This window comes from Podarcis raffonei, chromosome 10 (genome assembly GCF_027172205.1).
Source record: "Podarcis raffonei isolate rPodRaf1 chromosome 10, rPodRaf1.pri, whole genome shotgun sequence".
Taxonomy (NCBI): domain Eukaryota; kingdom Metazoa; phylum Chordata; class Lepidosauria; order Squamata; family Lacertidae; genus Podarcis; species Podarcis raffonei.
In genome coordinates this window covers 28,556,520-28,575,586 of record NC_070611.1, presented here as the reverse complement: position 1 = coordinate 28,575,586, position 19,067 = coordinate 28,556,520, and the positions used below count along the sequence as shown (strand labels likewise).

General features: G+C 39.0%; 1 protein-coding gene and 1 long non-coding RNA gene across 2 annotated transcripts; both read left to right on the top strand.

The window, feature by feature from the left end:
• The first annotated feature begins 2,058 nt into the window (after positions 1 to 2,058).
• Positions 2,059 to 16,021, top strand: SLC38A2 (solute carrier family 38 member 2). The gene is made up of 16 exons (XM_053407542.1): positions 2,059 to 2,524; positions 3,533 to 3,776; positions 4,133 to 4,214; positions 4,369 to 4,484; positions 7,964 to 8,037; positions 8,150 to 8,242; positions 8,432 to 8,513; positions 9,753 to 9,835; positions 10,400 to 10,458; positions 10,580 to 10,750; positions 11,615 to 11,694; positions 11,797 to 11,897; positions 12,503 to 12,627; positions 13,678 to 13,822; positions 13,935 to 14,032; positions 14,545 to 16,021. Exons 2-16 carry the CDS (start codon positions 3,658 to 3,660, stop codon positions 14,641 to 14,643), a joined length of 1,527 nt encoding a protein of 508 aa, XP_053263517.1. The 5' UTR covers positions 2,059 to 2,524; positions 3,533 to 3,657; the 3' UTR covers positions 14,644 to 16,021.
• An 884-nt stretch (positions 16,022 to 16,905) lies between these two features.
• LOC128422924 (uncharacterized) lies at positions 16,906 to 18,863 on the top strand. The gene is made up of 2 exons (XR_008332622.1): positions 16,906 to 17,217; positions 17,259 to 18,863. It is a non-coding gene; the product is annotated as an uncharacterized LOC128422924 (long non-coding RNA).
• The last annotated feature ends 204 nt before the right edge of the window (positions 18,864 to 19,067 follow it).

The window sequence follows — 19,067 nt, the reverse complement described above, 5'->3', positions numbered from 1 at the left end:
TCTGTCCTTCCAGTGAGCACTCAGGGCTGATTTCCTTAAGAATGGATACGTTTGATCTTCTTGCAGTCCATGGGACTCTCAAGAGTCTCCTCCAGCACCATAATTCAAAAGCATCAATTCTTTGGCAATCATCCTTCTTTATGGTCTAGCTCTCACTTCCATACATCAAAGAGTTTCCCAAATGTAATTTTCAGCCCTCCTTCAAAAGAAAAACATGTCACTTGCAGAAAGCACTGGTGGATGTCAAAGCTTTCAAACAATACAGGAGCAAAACAAAGAAACGAACTACAGCAAACTTTGTGTGGGGGGAAAAAAAGCATATTCCAATATAATAGAATCACATGTGATCTTACTACTATGCTGCCTAGATTAAGTCTGTAGGAAGCACAAAAGTTACTGCAGCACGGTTGTTTGCCTCTGTTTTCAAAACCCTCTATCCCTTTCCTGAATCTTTCATTAATGGATGGGTTGGCTCAGAGGAAAAATTTAAAAATACAATATTTATTTTTGTATTTAAAAGGCTGGGGATGGGGAGCTAAAAAAACACACACACTAGAGCATAGAAACACACTCATGGAATGAAACTTATTTATTTATAGATATTTCTTTTATATGTTTGTGTTTATTTCTTCCTAACCCAATGCAAGGAGTTGAAAGAAAATCTTGCTTTTCCCAGGGTGAAAGAATTGTAAAATACATCTATGAATTAAAAATGTATGTCAGGCTTGGGTAGATTCTGTTACTTGGTTATTCTGTTTAATTCTGGCAGAGTTTCCATAAAGTGTATCTATAAATGCCCAGCACCACAGTTACATAAGGAATGAGTAATACTCATTAAAGGCATGCACACAAGTCAGGGCAATTCATATAATTTTCCTCCTGGATATGTTCTATCATTATCATGTGATATTAACAGTATCCTAGACTTAACTGGAAATTGTGACTTAGGTGGTTAATAATACAGAATGACTCCTGAGTCCTGAATTCATACCCCCAAAATCTAATACAGTACCGTATACTATAAGCAGAATTTTTGTTCTTACTAGACAAAAGTTTTAGCAGCCTTGGTGGTACAAGAAAACATGAGCTATGGAGTAAATAAGGTTGGAAATGTTTTCTTTTGGTTTTTTCGAGTCACACAAAATCTTCAGATGCAGTGTTCCCATGGTGGAAGTCTTCCTTTTGGCACCATTTTCACCCATACCCCATGGTTTTATACAGTACTTTTTTTCTTTAAAAAAATGTTTAGGGGTACTCTCATTTTCCTACTCATATTGAAATACTGCCCCTCAATGAGGCCAAACATAATTTCACAAAATGTTTAGGAGTATGCACACCCCTGCGTACTCCCGGGGGAAACTGCACTGCATATGATAATTCAGTGATATTACATTTATCTATGAAATCAGCAGCTGATGGACCAAAAATTTAGACTAGTGAGCTGTGGTGGCATTTCAGAAAACATTACCGTGTCCAGAGGGTGTTCTGTACAATTTAGTATAATTTACAATTTGGTTTGATTTATGTTGGGGGCAGCAGGACATCCACCTGTCATCATCCTCTATCTGGCTCTGTTTAGCAGATTTGGAATGAAATGTTTCAACAACCTGGATACCTTGTTTAGCTTATACATAAATCCGGCACTGCAAACGACACTGTGTTGTTCTGGTTTTGCAGATGGGGAAACTGAGGCGGAAGGCACCCACCGGACCCAGGGGAAAAAAACTTAGGATCCAAAAGCAAAGCCCTGCCCTCATTGTAATTTGAAGCCTCCATCATTTCGAAGAATCGCCGGCGTCAAGTTTCGCCCGGCTGCTAAGTAACAGCCTCGTGATCCGCTTCTTGTGCGGGAAAGAGTTAGCTCCTCCCGAGGGTTAAACAGCGTCCCCGGAGCGGCCTCGTAGGGCGGAGTCGGAAGAGCTCCCGGGGCGGAGCGGCGGAGCTCCGTGTTGGTATACAAAGAAGCGGCTGCACGTTGTCGAGGGGAAGCCACGCCCTGTCCTTCCGCCGCTCCCCCTTCTCTGACGTCGCTGCATTCCGCCCTCAAAAGCGGAGGCATCGCCAGACATTCCCCAGACCTGAGCGCGACGTTCCGCGAGAGCTGATGCTGCGCCTGCTGCTCGGCGGATCACAATAGAGAAAAACACAAAAACCAACCACCTCGCCAAGCGTCCAAGCCGCATACCTCACTCTCCGCCTCCAGAATTTTCGTCGTGATTCTTCTTGTTTTATTTAATAAAAGAACCATAAATTATTATTTTATACCGGCTTTTTTTTTTACGAAACAATTTAAAACAAAACCTATTGCTGATATTTTAATTTGTGTGTGTATATATATATATATATATATATATATATATTTCTTACTGGGCCTTTTAATTGTTAATAACTGAGGGTTTTTGTCGTCGTTTTTGCTTCCGTTGAAGAAGCGAATTAAATCGAGGAGATCTCAGAATTTTTTTTGAATTTTAATTTTTGTGTGGTGGAAAGGAGATCCGGAATATCCAAGGCTTCACTGATCGAGGTAAAAAAAAATCTTCTTGGGCTGTTTCAGGGGGTTGGGGGGGGGAATCTGTGATCATGGGGAGGGGGCTGGTTTGCTGCTGTGGTAGCGAAGGCATGGCAACAGCAAAAAAAACCCAAATCGTTCCTTTACGTAAGATTGGGTGTTAAAAAAAAAAGAAATAGCCCAGCCAGCGTTGCTGCATCTTTTGAGAGCTTGGGATGGGGAAGACCCAGTAGAAAACAGGCGCTGCTGGTGCAGTCTTGTGACTGATTTGCATTTTTTCCATTTTAAAAATGCAGGGATCCCTCTTTTTTATTATTATTATTATTATTATTATTATTATTATTATTAAGAGGACGGGTGGAAGAAAGAAATAGCAGGGAACGGCCAATGAAAGGATAACGATCAAGGCAGGGTGGTTAATGTACTGAAAGGGAATGTGACAATCGCCCGACGGGGTTGCATCATTTTCCGTTCCAATGGGGTGGAGCTGGCTGGCTGCCCAAACCTGTACAGAGGTTTGTGTGTGTCAGTGTGTCATTTCTGGTTGGACACAAGTCGATTTTCGTGAACCTGAAACTAGCCTTTGCAACTTCGGGTTTCTCCTGGTTTAGTCTACCCTTTAAGAAGTCAACCCTTATAATTAAAATGACTAGCTTTAAATGTCTTGCGGGGGGGGGGGGAGTGGAGAGCAAGTGATGTATAGGTCGAAATGGGTTGTTGGGCAGATATGTGTTGTGTTGTGTTGTGTTGTGCACCCCCTTGCCTTTCCCACGCAGATCTCCCCCAGTGGCGGGGGCTGCCGTGTCGAAGCTGGAGATTATCTTTGTTCTACTCTCTTGTACTTTTCCTTCCCTTGCCATCTCCCTCCTCCCTCCCATCTCTGCTGGTACTTTTCCACTCGCCTGGCTGCCTATGAATCAGCCGCGGTGAGCAGAAGCGGCGGCAGCGGCTGCTCACGTGACCCAATTCGGGAGGACTACTGCAGTATTGACGTTTCCCTTTTTTTTTTTTTTACCTTCACAGACAAGGCAAGTCCAGCAGCCAAGGACAAAAGATCAAGAGGAGCCCAGGCTTGCTGCCACTATCCCAAATAGTTGATTTGCCTGCTTTTAATCCGGTACCCCCAAAAAGGCATCCTGGATCCCATCATGACCAAAGCTGAAATGGGCAAACTCAACACTACTCCTGATGAAGACAGTAGCAGCTACAGTTCCAACAGCAATGACTTCAGCTACCCCTACCCAACCAAACCAGCTGCTATGAAGAGGTCAGAGATGTTTCTGTGCATTGCTTTAATAATAATAATAATAATAATAATAATAATAAATCATACACAGTCCTCTTCAGATCAATGACAAATCTCTGAAGTGGATTTCAACCTTCATCCCCAAATTTACCTTTTTTAAAAAATGTCGTAAGAATGGCCAGTATCTCAGTTTGTACGTACAGCAAAAACCGAACCTTTCCCAGACCAAATCTTATTTTAAAATAAGCCCATTTGAAATCGGTGAATTACACAATAAAAAAACAACAACAACCACCCCAATGTTGTTTTATGTTGCTTTTTTAAAAAAGTGATAATACTTAAGTTGCTTTGTTTTCCTTCTTTCCCCCCTCTCACAGCCATTATGTAGACATGGATCCAGAAAACCAAAACTTTTTACTTGAATCCAATCCTGGGAAGAAGAAATATGAAACTGAATATGTAAGCATACATTACTTATCTTTTTAGCATTGAGTACATAAGTGAAGACTAGACTCCCTCCCCCCCCCCCCCCCCGCAAATTAAAACCATTTGCAAATAATTGTTTCTGAACAAATTATTAACCACCTCCACCACACTTTTCTCTTATTCACAGCGTCCAGGTACTACTTCCTTTGGAATGTCAGTATTTAATCTGAGCAATGCTATTGTGGGCAGTGGCATCCTTGGGCTTTCTTATGCCATGGCAAACACTGGAATTGCTCTCTTTGTGTAAGTATTTGAATGCAGCAGAATTGCAGCATTATATTGTTGGTATTTGTGCATGCTAATGTTTTCCGTTTGCCATTTTAAAATGTAACCATGGAAAGGAAACTTGGGCTCAGTTGCCAAGTGAATGAACACACATTAGAACTCCCAGGCTATTTGAACATAAACCAGTTTAATACCACTGAGACCATGGATGGAATCATAAGCATCTACCCATGCTTGAGATCAGGCTAAAATTAAGCATCCTTCAGAGCCTCAGTTGATGATTTCAGCCGGAAAGTTAAGCACATGTTTAAATCTCTCCTGTTAAAACAAATGGACTCAAAACAGTTTTTTTGCTGGATTTCACCTGTCCTATCCTGCCTTAGCATCTTTCAAAAATAGTTGTAAGGGGAAAGAAATATTTTTATTCATTCTAAGGAAGAAATTACATTACATGTGCATTTTCCAGTGTGTTAAGTACTAAGTGTTTTCAAGTGCTTTTAAGTATTCCAGTTTTGGTTAATACCCATTACTGCCATTCGTAAATGCATGCTTTCTCCAGTTTAAATGTCATTGCATGCTTCTCCGGCTCATGTGAAACCTCACTTACCCATCCTGATTCCTGACCCATAGCATCCTGCAGCTAGACTTGCATATATAATATCATAAGGCATTTCTGTTCCTAGCAGCACAAAGTGCTTGTCTATTTCATCTCTACACTTTCTTGTCAATTTCCCCCCTTAAATTACCGTTTGCCTCAGCCTTGGGATACACACTAATACACCTTTCAGGTTAAAAATTGTATATATTCATAGTCCTTGGGGATTAAGAAACTGGAGAATAAATTTCTAGGCAAATAGGTTTGTAGCTACGTGCTCACTGGCGTGGGAAACAAGATCGCTTGCCTGTATTTAATACATGCATATTGTGTACAGTATATGTTTCCTGTAGAGGGCAGTGTATATTGAGAACATGTATCCTTGGAAAAGCAAAGCCATGAGAGATGGTCATTGTAGCATCTATTACAGTGGAACTCTTATAGCAGGCATAGGCAAACTCCGGCCTTCCAGATGTTTGGGACTTCAATTCCCATGATCCCTGGCTAACAGGACCAGTGGTCAGGGATGATGGGAATTGTAGTCCCAAACATCTAGAGGGCCAGAGTTTGCCTATGTCTGTCTTAGTGGGGCAAAAATACGGAGATCTAATTTTCTGATTTTTACACTATGAAGCCTTAATAGGAACTAAAGAAATTGCTCCATCCCAGGAGGAATGGTTTAAAATAATATTTATAAAGTTATGTCCCAGTGTGTACAACTATGTGTAAAAAATGATAGGTGCAGGGCTAAATATACACTTCAGACAGAATACTTCTAGGTGTAACATCTTGGGGATTTTTGTGATGGATTCATCCATCTTTAGAAATTGATTTAAGAATCCTATGCAAGTACATTTAAAGTTGCATTTCTGTCTCACACAGGCACTCCCAACAGAGAGAGAGGTTGAAAAGCACTTTAAGGCCACCTTCCTATGCACACTTATGTGTGTGTAAAGTCCCATTGGACTTGATAGGATTGCACTATAGGGCATACTTACGTTAAAGCTAGTGGCAGAGAACTTTGTAACGTGAAATCAGTAAATGTGCCTTATGTTGTATTTTTTTTAAGTGGATGCAATGTTATCTTTAAACTCCTTTTTATGTGGCTCAACTTATTTACTTCTAAGCAGAACTTTAAGCATATTCAGAGTCTTTCAACTTACGTTTCTGTCTTCTCTGGTCCTTCAAAATGACTCACTGACAGTCATTTAGAGATGACCCAAAATGCAGTATGCTGGTAATGTTGCTGTTGCCACCAAAACCAGCTTTAGTGGAAGCACATTTTGGTCTATGGCAGTTGATTCATTTTATATATCTCCCCATATTGAACTCAAATGGGCTTTGCATTACACTTTGCCCTGCAGTGTGTACCACTGGCATGCATTATGCTGATGGCATTGTAACCAACACAAAGCTGTCCTTTCGGTATGTGTGCATACTGAATTCAGTGTGTTGTTTTATCATACAAAGTTTAAGTTTTATTTATTTTCCATGGAAAACTTAATTTCTCCAAAATGTACTTTAAGGCTGAGTCCTATGTACATAGTAGGTTTATGTGTGTTGGACTTGCTTCCGAATAAGCATGTTAAGTCTTGTGCTGCTAGTTTTATGCACATCTACGTGTGAGCAACTCCACTTAAACACAGGGGAACTTCTGAGTAAATCTGCCTTTGATTGGGCTATTAGTTTAAAGTCTTAAATAGCTCAGTTTTGTTTTGGAACATGTAATTTAATTATCAGTGGCATCTTAAAAGGAAGAACAAGTTCCCACTAATATGCCTTTTTGCTATAGAGCAGTTGCTTTGTAGATTTCATGTTGGATGAAGAACAGATCTATATTTCTGAATAGATTTTGTGTATATGTTTTATGGTATTCAAGTATATAATCCCAGAAGCAAGCATATTAGCTTCCACTTGAATTTTCAAACATCTCCTATATAGTTTACCTTGATTTTTATCTAGATAGCTGTATTTTTGTTGATTATAATGATGAAATTCTTATTGGTAGAATTTATTTGTCTTATGTAAATGACTCTGCAACAATGGACATTCACGTTAACATAGCCATGAAGCCAAGTCTAATTGGGGGCAATCTGTAATCAGTTTGTCTATTTAGTTCAGCGGAGTGCTACTCCTTAGATCACTGGGATTTAAGCATGTGCTGGGTTGCATCCATTTTATGAAAGGAAGTTCAATTCAAATAACTGAACTATGTGCATTGCTTGTATCTATGATCAGATTGGGCATTCCCATTAATCAACATGAGTATTGGATTGAGATACTGGCATTTTATCATTATGGCTCCACTGCAGGAGATGCCAGTGTTTAATATTCTGATTAAAAAACCCAAAACTATAACCATTTTTGATTGTCTAAACTTAAGAGTCATGATCTCCATTTATTTTTGTAAGTACTAAAATGAACAGAAAAGAAAGGGAAGTAACATTTTGCTTCCCCTTTCAATATCTCAGATGTGGAGAACTGTTTGCATAGAAAGGGCTTGTGGTTAACCCAGTGTCAGTCTGAACTAGCTTAAAGGCAGGTAATCCACCTTTAGAGACATGTCAATGGGATCATATGTAATCCTTGTTGGGATGGTTTCTTATAACCTGCACAATAAAGAGCACCGCTGTTCTTATTACATTTATTTTTAGAATTATTTCAATATTTTCTTCAGGAATTATACGACCGCCTTTAAAACCAGTTATCATTTTATCACTTGTAAATGAAACTGGTCTCAATTAAAAAGTCAAGTGTGTACTTACATCTTCCCGGCTGAAATCACTGGGAAGTGCATCACTTTGGCAGAACTGAGCCTGATTTTGTTACCTTTTCTTGTTGCAATTTAGATGCTTATTTCAGCCAAAGTAAAAGTTGTTTGTTTATGTGTGTTTTTTTAAAGAATTCTTCTGTTCTTCGTGTCAATATTTTCTTTATACTCCGTTCATCTCCTCTTGAAGACTGCCAATGAAGGAGGTATGTTAACATCTACTTGTGACTAAGAAATTCACCTCCCTACACTTTATACATTAAAAACATGTAACTGTAAATTACACTCTAGCAACTGCTCTGTTTCTTGTTGCTGTAGGGTCTCTGCTATATGAACAACTGGGAATGAAGGCCTTTGGCATGGCTGGGAAACTGGCAGCATCTGGATCTATTACAATGCAGAACATTGGAGGTGAGGTTTTTCAGATAAATGTCCCTTTTTACACTTTATAACAGCTTTCTTCTTTGTTCTGATGAGATGAGCTTGTCACACAACATGTTTCCATTAGCAACCTAAAAGCGACACCAAGAAACATGTTTCTGTGGCTCTTATGTGCCATGCTCTCTATTTGCATTGATGTACAATATCATTCACCTGCAGCTATGTCCAGCTACCTCTACATTGTGAAATATGAGTTACCATTGGTCATCAAGGCATTTATGAACGTCAAAGAGAGCACAGGGTAAGTCTTCGAACTGCTCAGCAGAGAAACTGTTAGCGGGAACAGAAATAGGCATTGTAGAAATTTTATCTGATGTCTTCTGTTGAAACGTGTAAGAAGAGATCATGGTTGAGCTCCAGTTATACTGGCCTACTTATTGAGTGGTCTGTTTGACATATGATACGGCCTATAGGAAAGGGGTTAGAAAAAAGCCTTGTTGTTTGACAAAATAGCAGGGCATGTAAACAGGATCAGTGTTCACTGACTGGCCAGTCCAATTACTTCTTTGTTCTGAAAATGTAATCAAGCTGTAGTTCCAACATGTTCTTTGAAGCCAGCATGCGTATGGTAGTTTTTTAACACTGCCTTCATACAAAATATTGTATCATCCCATCTTAATCACTGCAGTGATGTTACTCTTGAATCAGAAGTAAATATTTGGGCACAAGCATTCAGGGACATGAGTTGTGTTTCTACAGGAATTCTAATACCATGATTAGAGTATGAGATCCCCCCATATTTTAGTGGAGACAATGCTTGCAACCCATAGAAAGTTTGCAATACATAAACCTCATTGTATTAGACTGTAAGCAGACTGCTAAGCCATATCCAACTCAGTGGTGCTTAGATTCATGTAGCTTTCTCTGAACTATGCTCATTGCATTTTTGAATAGCTATAAAGATAATAATTATTAATTTCTTTGGGAATAACCCTTTCCCGTGTGGTTTCTCTGCCCACATAAAGAGGGCTCTCCACTGGGCATAGCTGTGCTCTTCCTTGGCATGTTTGAATACCCATTTGCATGCAAGTACAACTTCATCCCATTAAAGAGTGTGTAAGGCCTCCTTTATCCCCCCTCCGAGTCCTGTGCCATACCACTTAGGAAGTAAACTTCCATTGGACTCCTATTGGACTTGCTTCTGAGTAAGCATATTATGGTTTAGGCTGCCAGTCCTGAAGGTGTTAACTGGAGCTCAGTCTCATTGATATCTGTGGTACTTAATCCAATGTAGTTGCTGTGACCCAGCATAGCACAATCACTTGTGCACGAGAGGGTCTTTCCTATTGACAGCTGTAGAAAAGTACTCCCAAAAGACAGAAACTTAGCCATTAATGGGAACTCACTTGCATTAGGTACTCTGAACCAGTATTGCTGTCCTGTGTTTCTCTATTGCACTGTGATAACAATATAATATTTTTAAATTATAGATGTGATGACCATGCAGTGATTCAACAAATATGTATTTCTTTTCTTACAGAGAATGGTACCTCAACGGTGATTATTTGGTTATATTGGTATCCTTGTGGCTCATTCTTCCTTTGTCATTGTTGAAAAATTTAGGTAAGTAGGCACAAGAGATATAGATGAAAGTAGGGTGAACAAATTGGGAAATAATGGCAGTCCTCTTTGTGATTAACATGGCACCTGTAATATGGAAGCCACTTCTACATTCTGCTCGGCTTTATTGTGCATGGAGAGCTAAGTGTCACAGCAGTTTCCGAAGCCCTCCTAGTTGATGAAATACAGATATATGCAAATATGAAGGCAATATACTTGAGCATCAATTTTATATCCATTTACCTGGGTGCAAGTTTTATTAAAGTTGGGGGGGTGCTAAGAAAGTATGAAAGAGCAGGATGACACCATCACATTAAATCTAATAGTGTTCTTATTGGATGTGTTGATTTGGGATAATAGAATGGATAGGAAATCCCAGATAATGGCTAAAACAAAGGTGTGTGCTTTCTAGTTGTTCAGTGATATTGAATCAATATATTAACAATATCAATTCCTGTAAATCTGTTGTCTTGGAAACTCACTTTTGAGTTGTGCAGACCATGCTACTGAATGTGCCATCTCCCAAATGTGTTACAAGGACTAACTTAAAGCATTTTTGTGTTACAGGTTATCTGGGTTACACCAGTGGATTTTCCTTGTTGTGCATGGTCTTCTTCCTTATTGTTGTAAGTGCAACATTTTCTAGGCATACATTTAAGTGTTTAGGATATTTAATTCAAGTGAGATTGCTAGAACAAATGTATCCCATGAAAGTAACGGGCAGTACTCTTTGTCATTCTCCGTTAGGTCATTTGCAAGAAATTTCAAATTCCATGTGGACTGGAAAGTGACTTGATTAATGCAACTCTGAATACCACCCTAGAACATCTGTCAACCACTGCACCTTTTCATGTATCAGAAGTTAATATAACCAGTGATGACCAATGCACACCAAAATATTTCATCTTCAATTCACAGGTAAATATTAATATAAGAGGGGGTGGGAGAAAATAATCGGCTACACTAATTAGAAATTTAATTGTGACTATTTTAAAGCCTCATTGACTGCTGAAAAATCCTTTTTCACTTACAAGAGCACTGTGTACTTGTGGTAAGGTTCAGTGCTTCTTGAAAGGTCCTTATGTTAAACAGGATATGACTGTAAGCTGGAGAACATTTTTGTCTTGGGCACAAGCCTGCCAATAACTTAAGTACACTGCTGGCTTTTAACAACCTGAACAATCCGATCCCTATTTAGCAAATGCCTGTGTTTTGAATTTTTGTCATGCAAAACGGCTATCTGGCCTATTGCCTATAAAGATGCATTGTGGGTTCTGAAGCTGTTGAAAGGCCCCCACCACACTCAATGGAGCTTACTTCCAGGAAAGTGCGCATAGGCTTGTAAGATGCATGACTGGTCCTGCTCCAGACCAAGAACATTTTGTTTGGGGTTTTACCCCGGCTATTGTGAAGGCAGGCAGAGGCCAATGGGTAGGGATGGCCACCCAATCATAGCGCCCTCTAGCAGTCTGGACTGGAGGTTAGGATTACAGCCTTTCTGGGCAATCTTGCGCATGTTGATTTAGGTTTAAATCCCACTTTTTAAAAAAATGAAGCTAGCTCCCTCTGAATCCTTCCCCAGTCTGATGCCACCCCTCTACTGTGGACTATAACTTCCATAAGATCTAGCTAGTATAGACAACTGTCAGGGGTGGGAATTTTAACCCAAAATACCGGGAGTGTGCTTACTAGCACTGCAGCCTTTACCTAAAGAAGAAATATGCTTACAAGTTAATATTACAGAAATATTCATAAGTGCATTTTTAATTTTGTGCTTTTCAGACTGTCTATGCTGTACCAATCTTAACATTTTCCTTCGTCTGCCATCCTGCTATTCTTCCTATTTATGAAGAACTGAAAGGGTAAGTAAGACTTGCGCATGTTACACGTCAGATATTTTATAGAAACAGGAATGGAAGCACATAATTTCAGAATCAATAATACATTTTGTTCCTTTGAAACAGGCGAAGCCGCAGAAGAATGATGAAAGTCTCCAATGTTTCATTTTTTGCCATGTTCCTCATGTATCTTCTGGCTGCTGTCTTCGGCTACCTGACATTTTATGGTGAGCAACTTCTGTTTCTGTTTCCTTTTTTTTTTTTGTACCTAAACGTTCGGCGCAAAATAAACCACCCTTAATGTTTATTTTGGTGGGAGAGGTCTAGGAATGTGCTGGTTTTCGGACTGAAACCAGTGGGACTTTAAATGTGTTGCAAGTGCATGTGTGCTCTTTGCATCTTACGACTATGGATGTAATCTCAGATGAGAGCTCTCTAAAGTCCAGTTAACTTATTTGAATATCATTTCTGAGTAATTTATTCAAAGGAGTGCAGACTCGCAGTTTGAAATGCACTGCTAATAAGAAGCAAGTCTCATTAGATTCAGGAGGGCTTGCTTCTAAGTACAGATGCTTAGGATCATGTTGCAAGGGGAGTGAATGGTCTTAGAATTGTGAGTGATGGCAAAACATAGCTCTCTGGTTTTATATGAGAACCAATACATGTAAATAAGTAGAACAAGTAGAAGCATAATTGGAAAACTCCATTTGAGAATAAATTGATATGTATTTAAACAGAGCACAGGGATTTTCCTGATATATATATATATATATATAAATAATTTTCCATCTACAGTAATTAACATTCTATTAAAACACAATTTTCTTTGCAGGAAATGTTGAGCCAGAGTTGCTTCATACTTACGCTGAAGTCCTGGGAGCTGATGTTCTTCTCCTTATTGTTCGTCTGGCAGTCCTGATGGCAGTGACACTTACTGTGCCAGTTGTGATTTTCCCAGTAAGTGACTTAAGTTTTTTCCCCCAGCTTCAACAATAATTTGGAAATCAAGCTGATTTAGAACTTGTCTGCTAATTTCCAGTTGTGATTAAAATAATAATAATAAATAAATAAATAATCATTTCCTGCTATTTCACCTTTCTGCATTAGTTTTTGTTGAGTGTGAAAGGCAAAGAGATTAATTCCCACGGTTGTTAAATTTAAGCATTTTAGCTTTAAGCTGGTAGACTTTGAAAGAGAAGCAGCCTAAAAGTAAAGGCTTAAATCACAAGGAAAGTTAACGTTGGGAAATTCACAGAAGGAAAGCTTCCTGATCCATCTTTCCCTATTAAACCATCTGTGTGAACTCCCCCCCCCCCAACCAATCTTCTGCCAAAGCCTCTCTGAAAAATTGGAAGGCCCTCCTGAACAGGTTGAGATGGAAAGAGGAGGAGGGAATTGTGAACTTTCCTTCTGCAAATTTTCTTAATTTAAACTTAGCTTCGGATCCAACCTGAAACCTTTAGCTATCTATAGGTAAAGGTAAAGGGACTCCTGACCATTAGGTCCAGTCGTGACTGACTCTGGGGTTGCGGTGCTCATCTCGCTTTATTGGCCGAGGGAGCTGGCATATAGCTTCCAGGTCATGTGGCCAGCATGACTAAGCCGCTTCTGGCGAACCAGGGCAGCACACAGAAATGGCGTTTACCTTCCCGCCAGAGCGGTGCCTATTTATCTACTTGCACTTTGACGTGCTTTCGAACTGCTAGGTTGGCAGGAGCAGGGACCGAGCAACGGGAGCTCACCCCGCCGCGGGGATTCGAACCGCCGACCTTCTGATCGGCAAGTCCTAGGCTCTGTGGTTTAACCCACGGCGCCACCCACGTCCCGTTGGCTATCTATAAGGGCTAGCAAAAATTCAAAATGGATTTTCCCCACAGGCTATCCCTCTCACTCATTGTTACAATGTTGTAAACATTTCCAAAAGTTTGAAAAATGTACTTGGAATGTGCCTTTAAGGTGTCGTTTTTTTAAAAAAATGATTTTAATAAACTTTCATTTATTTTACAGATCCGCAGCTCCATTACACAGTTGTTGTGTTCAGGGAAAGAATTTAGTTGGTGGCGCCATACTGCAATTACAATGGCTCTTTTGGTATTCACCAACATTCTCGTGATCTTTGTTCCCACAATTCGAGATATATTTGGATTCATTGGTAAGGGTTCTGTTGTTCTCAGTTCTTCTTGCTGTCATTTTCTAAAGCTTTTTTTTATATAAAAAAAATCAGAATACTGTAATAGAAATGTTGACCATTTTTATTAACACAGGTGCCTCCGCTGCTGCCATGCTGATCTTTATACTACCATCTGCTTTCTACATTAAGCTAGTGAAGAAAGAACCAATGAAATCTGTTCAGAAGATTGGGGTGAGTAAAGAGAAGTGCCCATTATTATCATGCTTCTCTAGCTCAATCAGTAGAATCAAAAAACGCCAAGAGCTATTTGGCTGCATGAGCAGAGTGACTATCAAGCATGCTAGTCATGAAAGAACAACACTGAAACATTTATGTATTGCTGGAAATGTACAGCTAATATAAGAAGACTAAGGGAGTTCTTGAGTTCTTATCAAATTCTTAACTAGCAGCAGACATTTTATCACAGATTCAAAGGAAATAACCATCAGTGTGTAAAGGAACTGTACAATAAGCCCGAGTTCCTTGATAGGTTTTCACAGCTACATCTCCCACAACAGAGAAGGCAAGATGTGTTTAAAGTTTTGTCGTCTTGGTTTTGGGAAATGCAGCACTGGAGAGAAGACTGTGAGCCCCAGCTGTGTATACAAGTTCCCTTACGTGTGCATAATTGGCCCTTTTCTTTATCAAGTTCTATTTGTTTCTGGCAAAATCCTTCAATATTTTTTTATATAATGTCTTTGTAGGCTCTTCTTTTCCTGATCAGTGGCATATTTGTGATGACTGGAAGTATGACCTTGATCATTCTGGATTGGACCAGCAATGCTGCTTCTAATGGCCATTAGCTATCTGCTTTGGACTCCAGTGCTTACAAAACCATCTACTGAAGAAAAAAAACAGAACTTCTTACCCACGTTTGCAATTCTGCTTCCTTTCAAAATGCAGATTCTTTGATGCTGGTTCTTCTGAATGGAGAATAGGTGAACTTTTTTTAAAAAAAGATACTATTCTGCACTATGGGAATCGATACTAACATCAAACCACCTGAATTTTTGGCTGAGGGAAGTGACTATTTATTCCATTCCAGAGAATGGACAGCTCTCTCTGTAAAATTTTATCAAGCCATGTTTGGCTTTTGTCATTGTTACTTGGATATTTTATTGTTTTACTTGAATGTGCCTAATGGAAACAATTGATGTGAGAAATAAGTTAGTTTACATCAGGAGGGTAAGCTAACCATTGAAAGTGAATGAGAAAAACACTATTATTTTTGTACCAAAAATTTTATGGACCTCAAAAGCACTATTTTGACTTTAAGAAAATGTTTTGTAAGTTGATGATCCAAATAAGGGTAAAAAGAAATCCGTAAAACTGTTTAAGCAGAGTTCTAAATTCAACATGTTTTGCCTGCCTATAGAGGCATATCCTTAAAAGTATATTTTTGGCCATATGAAATTATTTTTGAAAACTATTATGTGAAAGGTTGATTAATTTGAAAGACTCAAAACTGTTTAATGATTTCTACACATAACTTAAGTTATTCTAACCTAAAACCAAACAAATATGTTAAGACAAACCCATGGCAATATTTCTAATCCAACCAACATAAACCACCACACTCTTTCAAGTAGCTATTTACTCAAATTGTCATGTTTTAAAAAAGATTTCATACCATTAGAATGGATGATGTATTATAACAATTTATATGTAGCAAACGTAGCATCCAATCCAATTAGTGCTACAACCAAACAAGACCCTTGAAATTAATGAGGGATGCATAGGAGCAGTATTTGGCAAATTACTGAAAGTGCAATCCTAAGCATTTTTCTTCTTGAGGTACTCAATAGTGCAATTATATTAAACAAATGGGCTATTATTATTATTATTATTATTATTCAGTTGCAGGTACCAACCAAATCATGTTGGGTCATTTGCTATTAATGTGGAGTTCACATGATCCAGCGACAATTTTACACATTTTAGCTTTTGTTTTTTTTTTTGAAACAAGTAAAAATGAGGTCCTACTATCGTTTACTAGCAGTATAACAGTATTCACACACTGTACGATGTTTTTCAATAACCAGTTTTCATCCATTGTTGGATTTTAAATTATTTTATGTTTTTGTTCCTCTCTGACAATGTGATATTCCTAATTGCATATAGTACGCCAGGATTTGGTGTATATGGCAAAAGCTCTCTTCATAAGGCAACTGGGATTCCTAATGCAACGGATATTGTACAGCAGTCTTTTTAAAATTACTATTATTATTAGTAAGACTTGATGGGACTATACTGTCATCTCATATTTTTCTGATATAGGCATGTGCTGTTTGAGCCTTAAGTAGTTTGCTTTGAAAAGGAGGTGGTAATTCCGTGGTCACTGAGTGCTTGATCCTTCCCTGTTTGCAAAGAGATCACCATAGAGCATTAAAGTGCCCTTCCTCTGTGTGCATTTGGCATACTGGGGACATTACAGGAAATGGAAATTCTTCCATGTACTTAGCATATCCCGTCCAGCCCCTCTAAACTAGGTCAGGGTATACAAGAAGAACATGGTACGCATATACAGACCAGTGGGGCCAGGGCTTCACACCCAGTGCAACCGAACCAGTTGTGCCCCCCTAAATTCAACTCTGTACAGACTTTCCATTCCCCATCTTGCCCTACAAGTATATCGCTGGGCAGCACTTTTGCTGAGTGGGGAGAATAACTCTGCTCTTATTAACACTCCATGGTGATAAATCTGTGTGTCGGTACTACACCTGCATAGGTAAGGATCATACACTGCTCAGTTACTATGCATGTTCCCTGCATTATTTCCATCCCAGGCTGAAGAGATGATATACTTTCATAAGAGCACATTCAGCACCACTTAACAGACACAGATGCTGCTGGAAAGGACGGTCTGAAAGAATAAAGACAGGCAGAGTTTTAACAGCGAAGTCCTTAGTAGACGGCTTTCCGCTATGTTCATTTGGCATAATAGTTTAGAAATCTAATTTAGCTGATTTCAAGCAGTAGTTGAGTTATAAGGGTCAAATCGTGGCATGCAATTAGCTAAACAACACTGGCTTTTTTCCTTTTTCTTTGGGAAAAAAAGTTTTTTTTAATAGTTGGCAGATTACTGCCACTCTGTCCCAGGTTTTTACAATCTGCCAATGCATACCTTTTTGTTTTGTATTTCTGCATGGCAACTGCCATCCCCTAAGGCTGCAATCTTGATTCCATGGAGGTCACTATCAAGAGAAACCTGCCTTACTGAAAAGTGTCTACTTTTTTTCCCTTTACAAGTTACAAATGGCTTGACATTTTGAACTCAAGCCATTGTCCTGGGCAGGGCAATACGAACTGTACTTGAATAACAGTCCCGATAATCTCTTTTGTTAGAGAAACCAGGTAACCAACAGCCACACCCATATGTGAAACTTTGCTTTGGTCTGTACTTAAAACACCCAAACAGAGACCATCTTTGAGTTTTCAAAAATCAATCATTTTCAAAGCAATGGCTTGGTATAATGTCAGATGCTATTTTTATTGGTTTATATCTCAGAACCACCACTGGCTTCGGTGTAATCCATTATACATCTGTGCATGATGTAATGAAAATGACATCTCTCTTTCCCTGCAAATTAGACTAGTCTAGTGGTACTTGGCTTTCATATTTTGCATACTTCTGAAAGCTGGTAAGATGAGCCTCTGTTAAAATGGCAGCGCTTCCAATTTAACCATTCATGTGGTTCTTGTAAAAAATACTTGGATTCCCAAGTACCGCCAAGATATATGAATGGTACAGGGAACAAATGACCATTTTCTCTGAACACACTGGAGAGCGTTTGTAACCAAGAAGCTAAGTTCGTTGGTTCATCTCAACAGCTGGAAGAGTGGCAAAAGTAACAGAAATTACATGACTGTACTAACTGTTGCATTTCAAAGGAGTCATTGCTGGATCAGAGATACCTCGACAGTACACTGTGAATCATGCAGTTTAGTGTCATTCAGTAACAAAAGAGGTCTCCTGCCTGACCTTGCAGTGTACCACTAGGCTATATTGATTTCTAGTGTCTGTTGTAAACCTGTCTCTTTAGAGGTTTCATCGAAGCTCACAGTTTCAGTATTAAACCACTGTTTGTCACCTAATTTTTAAATTACTGTCTTCCATGTTATTTCATTCATAAAATGTAACATGTTATTTATAGAACAATAACCTGTTGAAGTTAAAACCTATTTTTCAGTATTTATGGGTAGCCTCTGTATATAAACTGTGTGTGTATATATTGTAAGTATATTGTATATAATGTAGGTTGGGAGTTTGTGTTTATGTATATAAGCTTTCGTTACGATTCATGGCTAATGCATTATGTCCATGACTCATTCCTGTTATGCATTCAGTTGAAAGAGCTATCAGATGGAAGTCTCCAGAGAAATAATTATGGCTCCCCAAATGAAAATCCTGTGCCCTCAAATTGTCTAAGGACACAAGAACATTTAAAGACCAGGGCTGGCATCTAAAAGTGTTTCCAAGGACGTGATAGTCCAATGAGGGGTTCCCCTCCCTTTGAACCACACACAACATTGCACACTGATCTGAAACTTCCCTTGCTTTCAAAAGCAGTTTGCTTTGTGGGATGGAAGCTGTGATGGTTCTTTCAGAAAAATAAGTCTAGATTCATGCAAGGGCTTTGCAGTGTGAAGGCAGTTCTCTGCCCCCTTGTAAGAGGGAAATGTGAAGCCCCTGTGTGCATGAAGTTATTGACTGGGCCCCTTATTCGTTACAGCTGTGTACACTGCATTAAACATCAGAATCTCTTGGATCCACAGAGTGCAGGCTTTCAGAATACAGTTTGCCACAGATGGTTTTTCAGTAACTAGTTTTAAAATCAATATATCAAGCCTTCATGTACAGGTATGATAATATTTGTATATATTGTATATGTATATATAGAGAGAGATACACACTGTAATGTTAGATCAACAATTAAGGGACAATTGTTGAAAAAGAGTGCTACACAGTTTCAATGAAACATTGTATGTTTTAACTAAACTAAAATAAAGATATAATCTTAAATTGTGCAAGTGTGAACTTATTTTTCAAGTATAGATAATACAGTGCCAAAGGGACTCTTAAATACCAGGTATAGATACTAGAGGCAATGTGCCCATGACAATTTGCTCCCATCAGACTTCCAACTTGTCCCAAAGGACAGCTCCATGCAAACAATCTACTTTCATGAGATTGCACAGGCAGCACTCAGTTTTCCTTCCCTAGAGG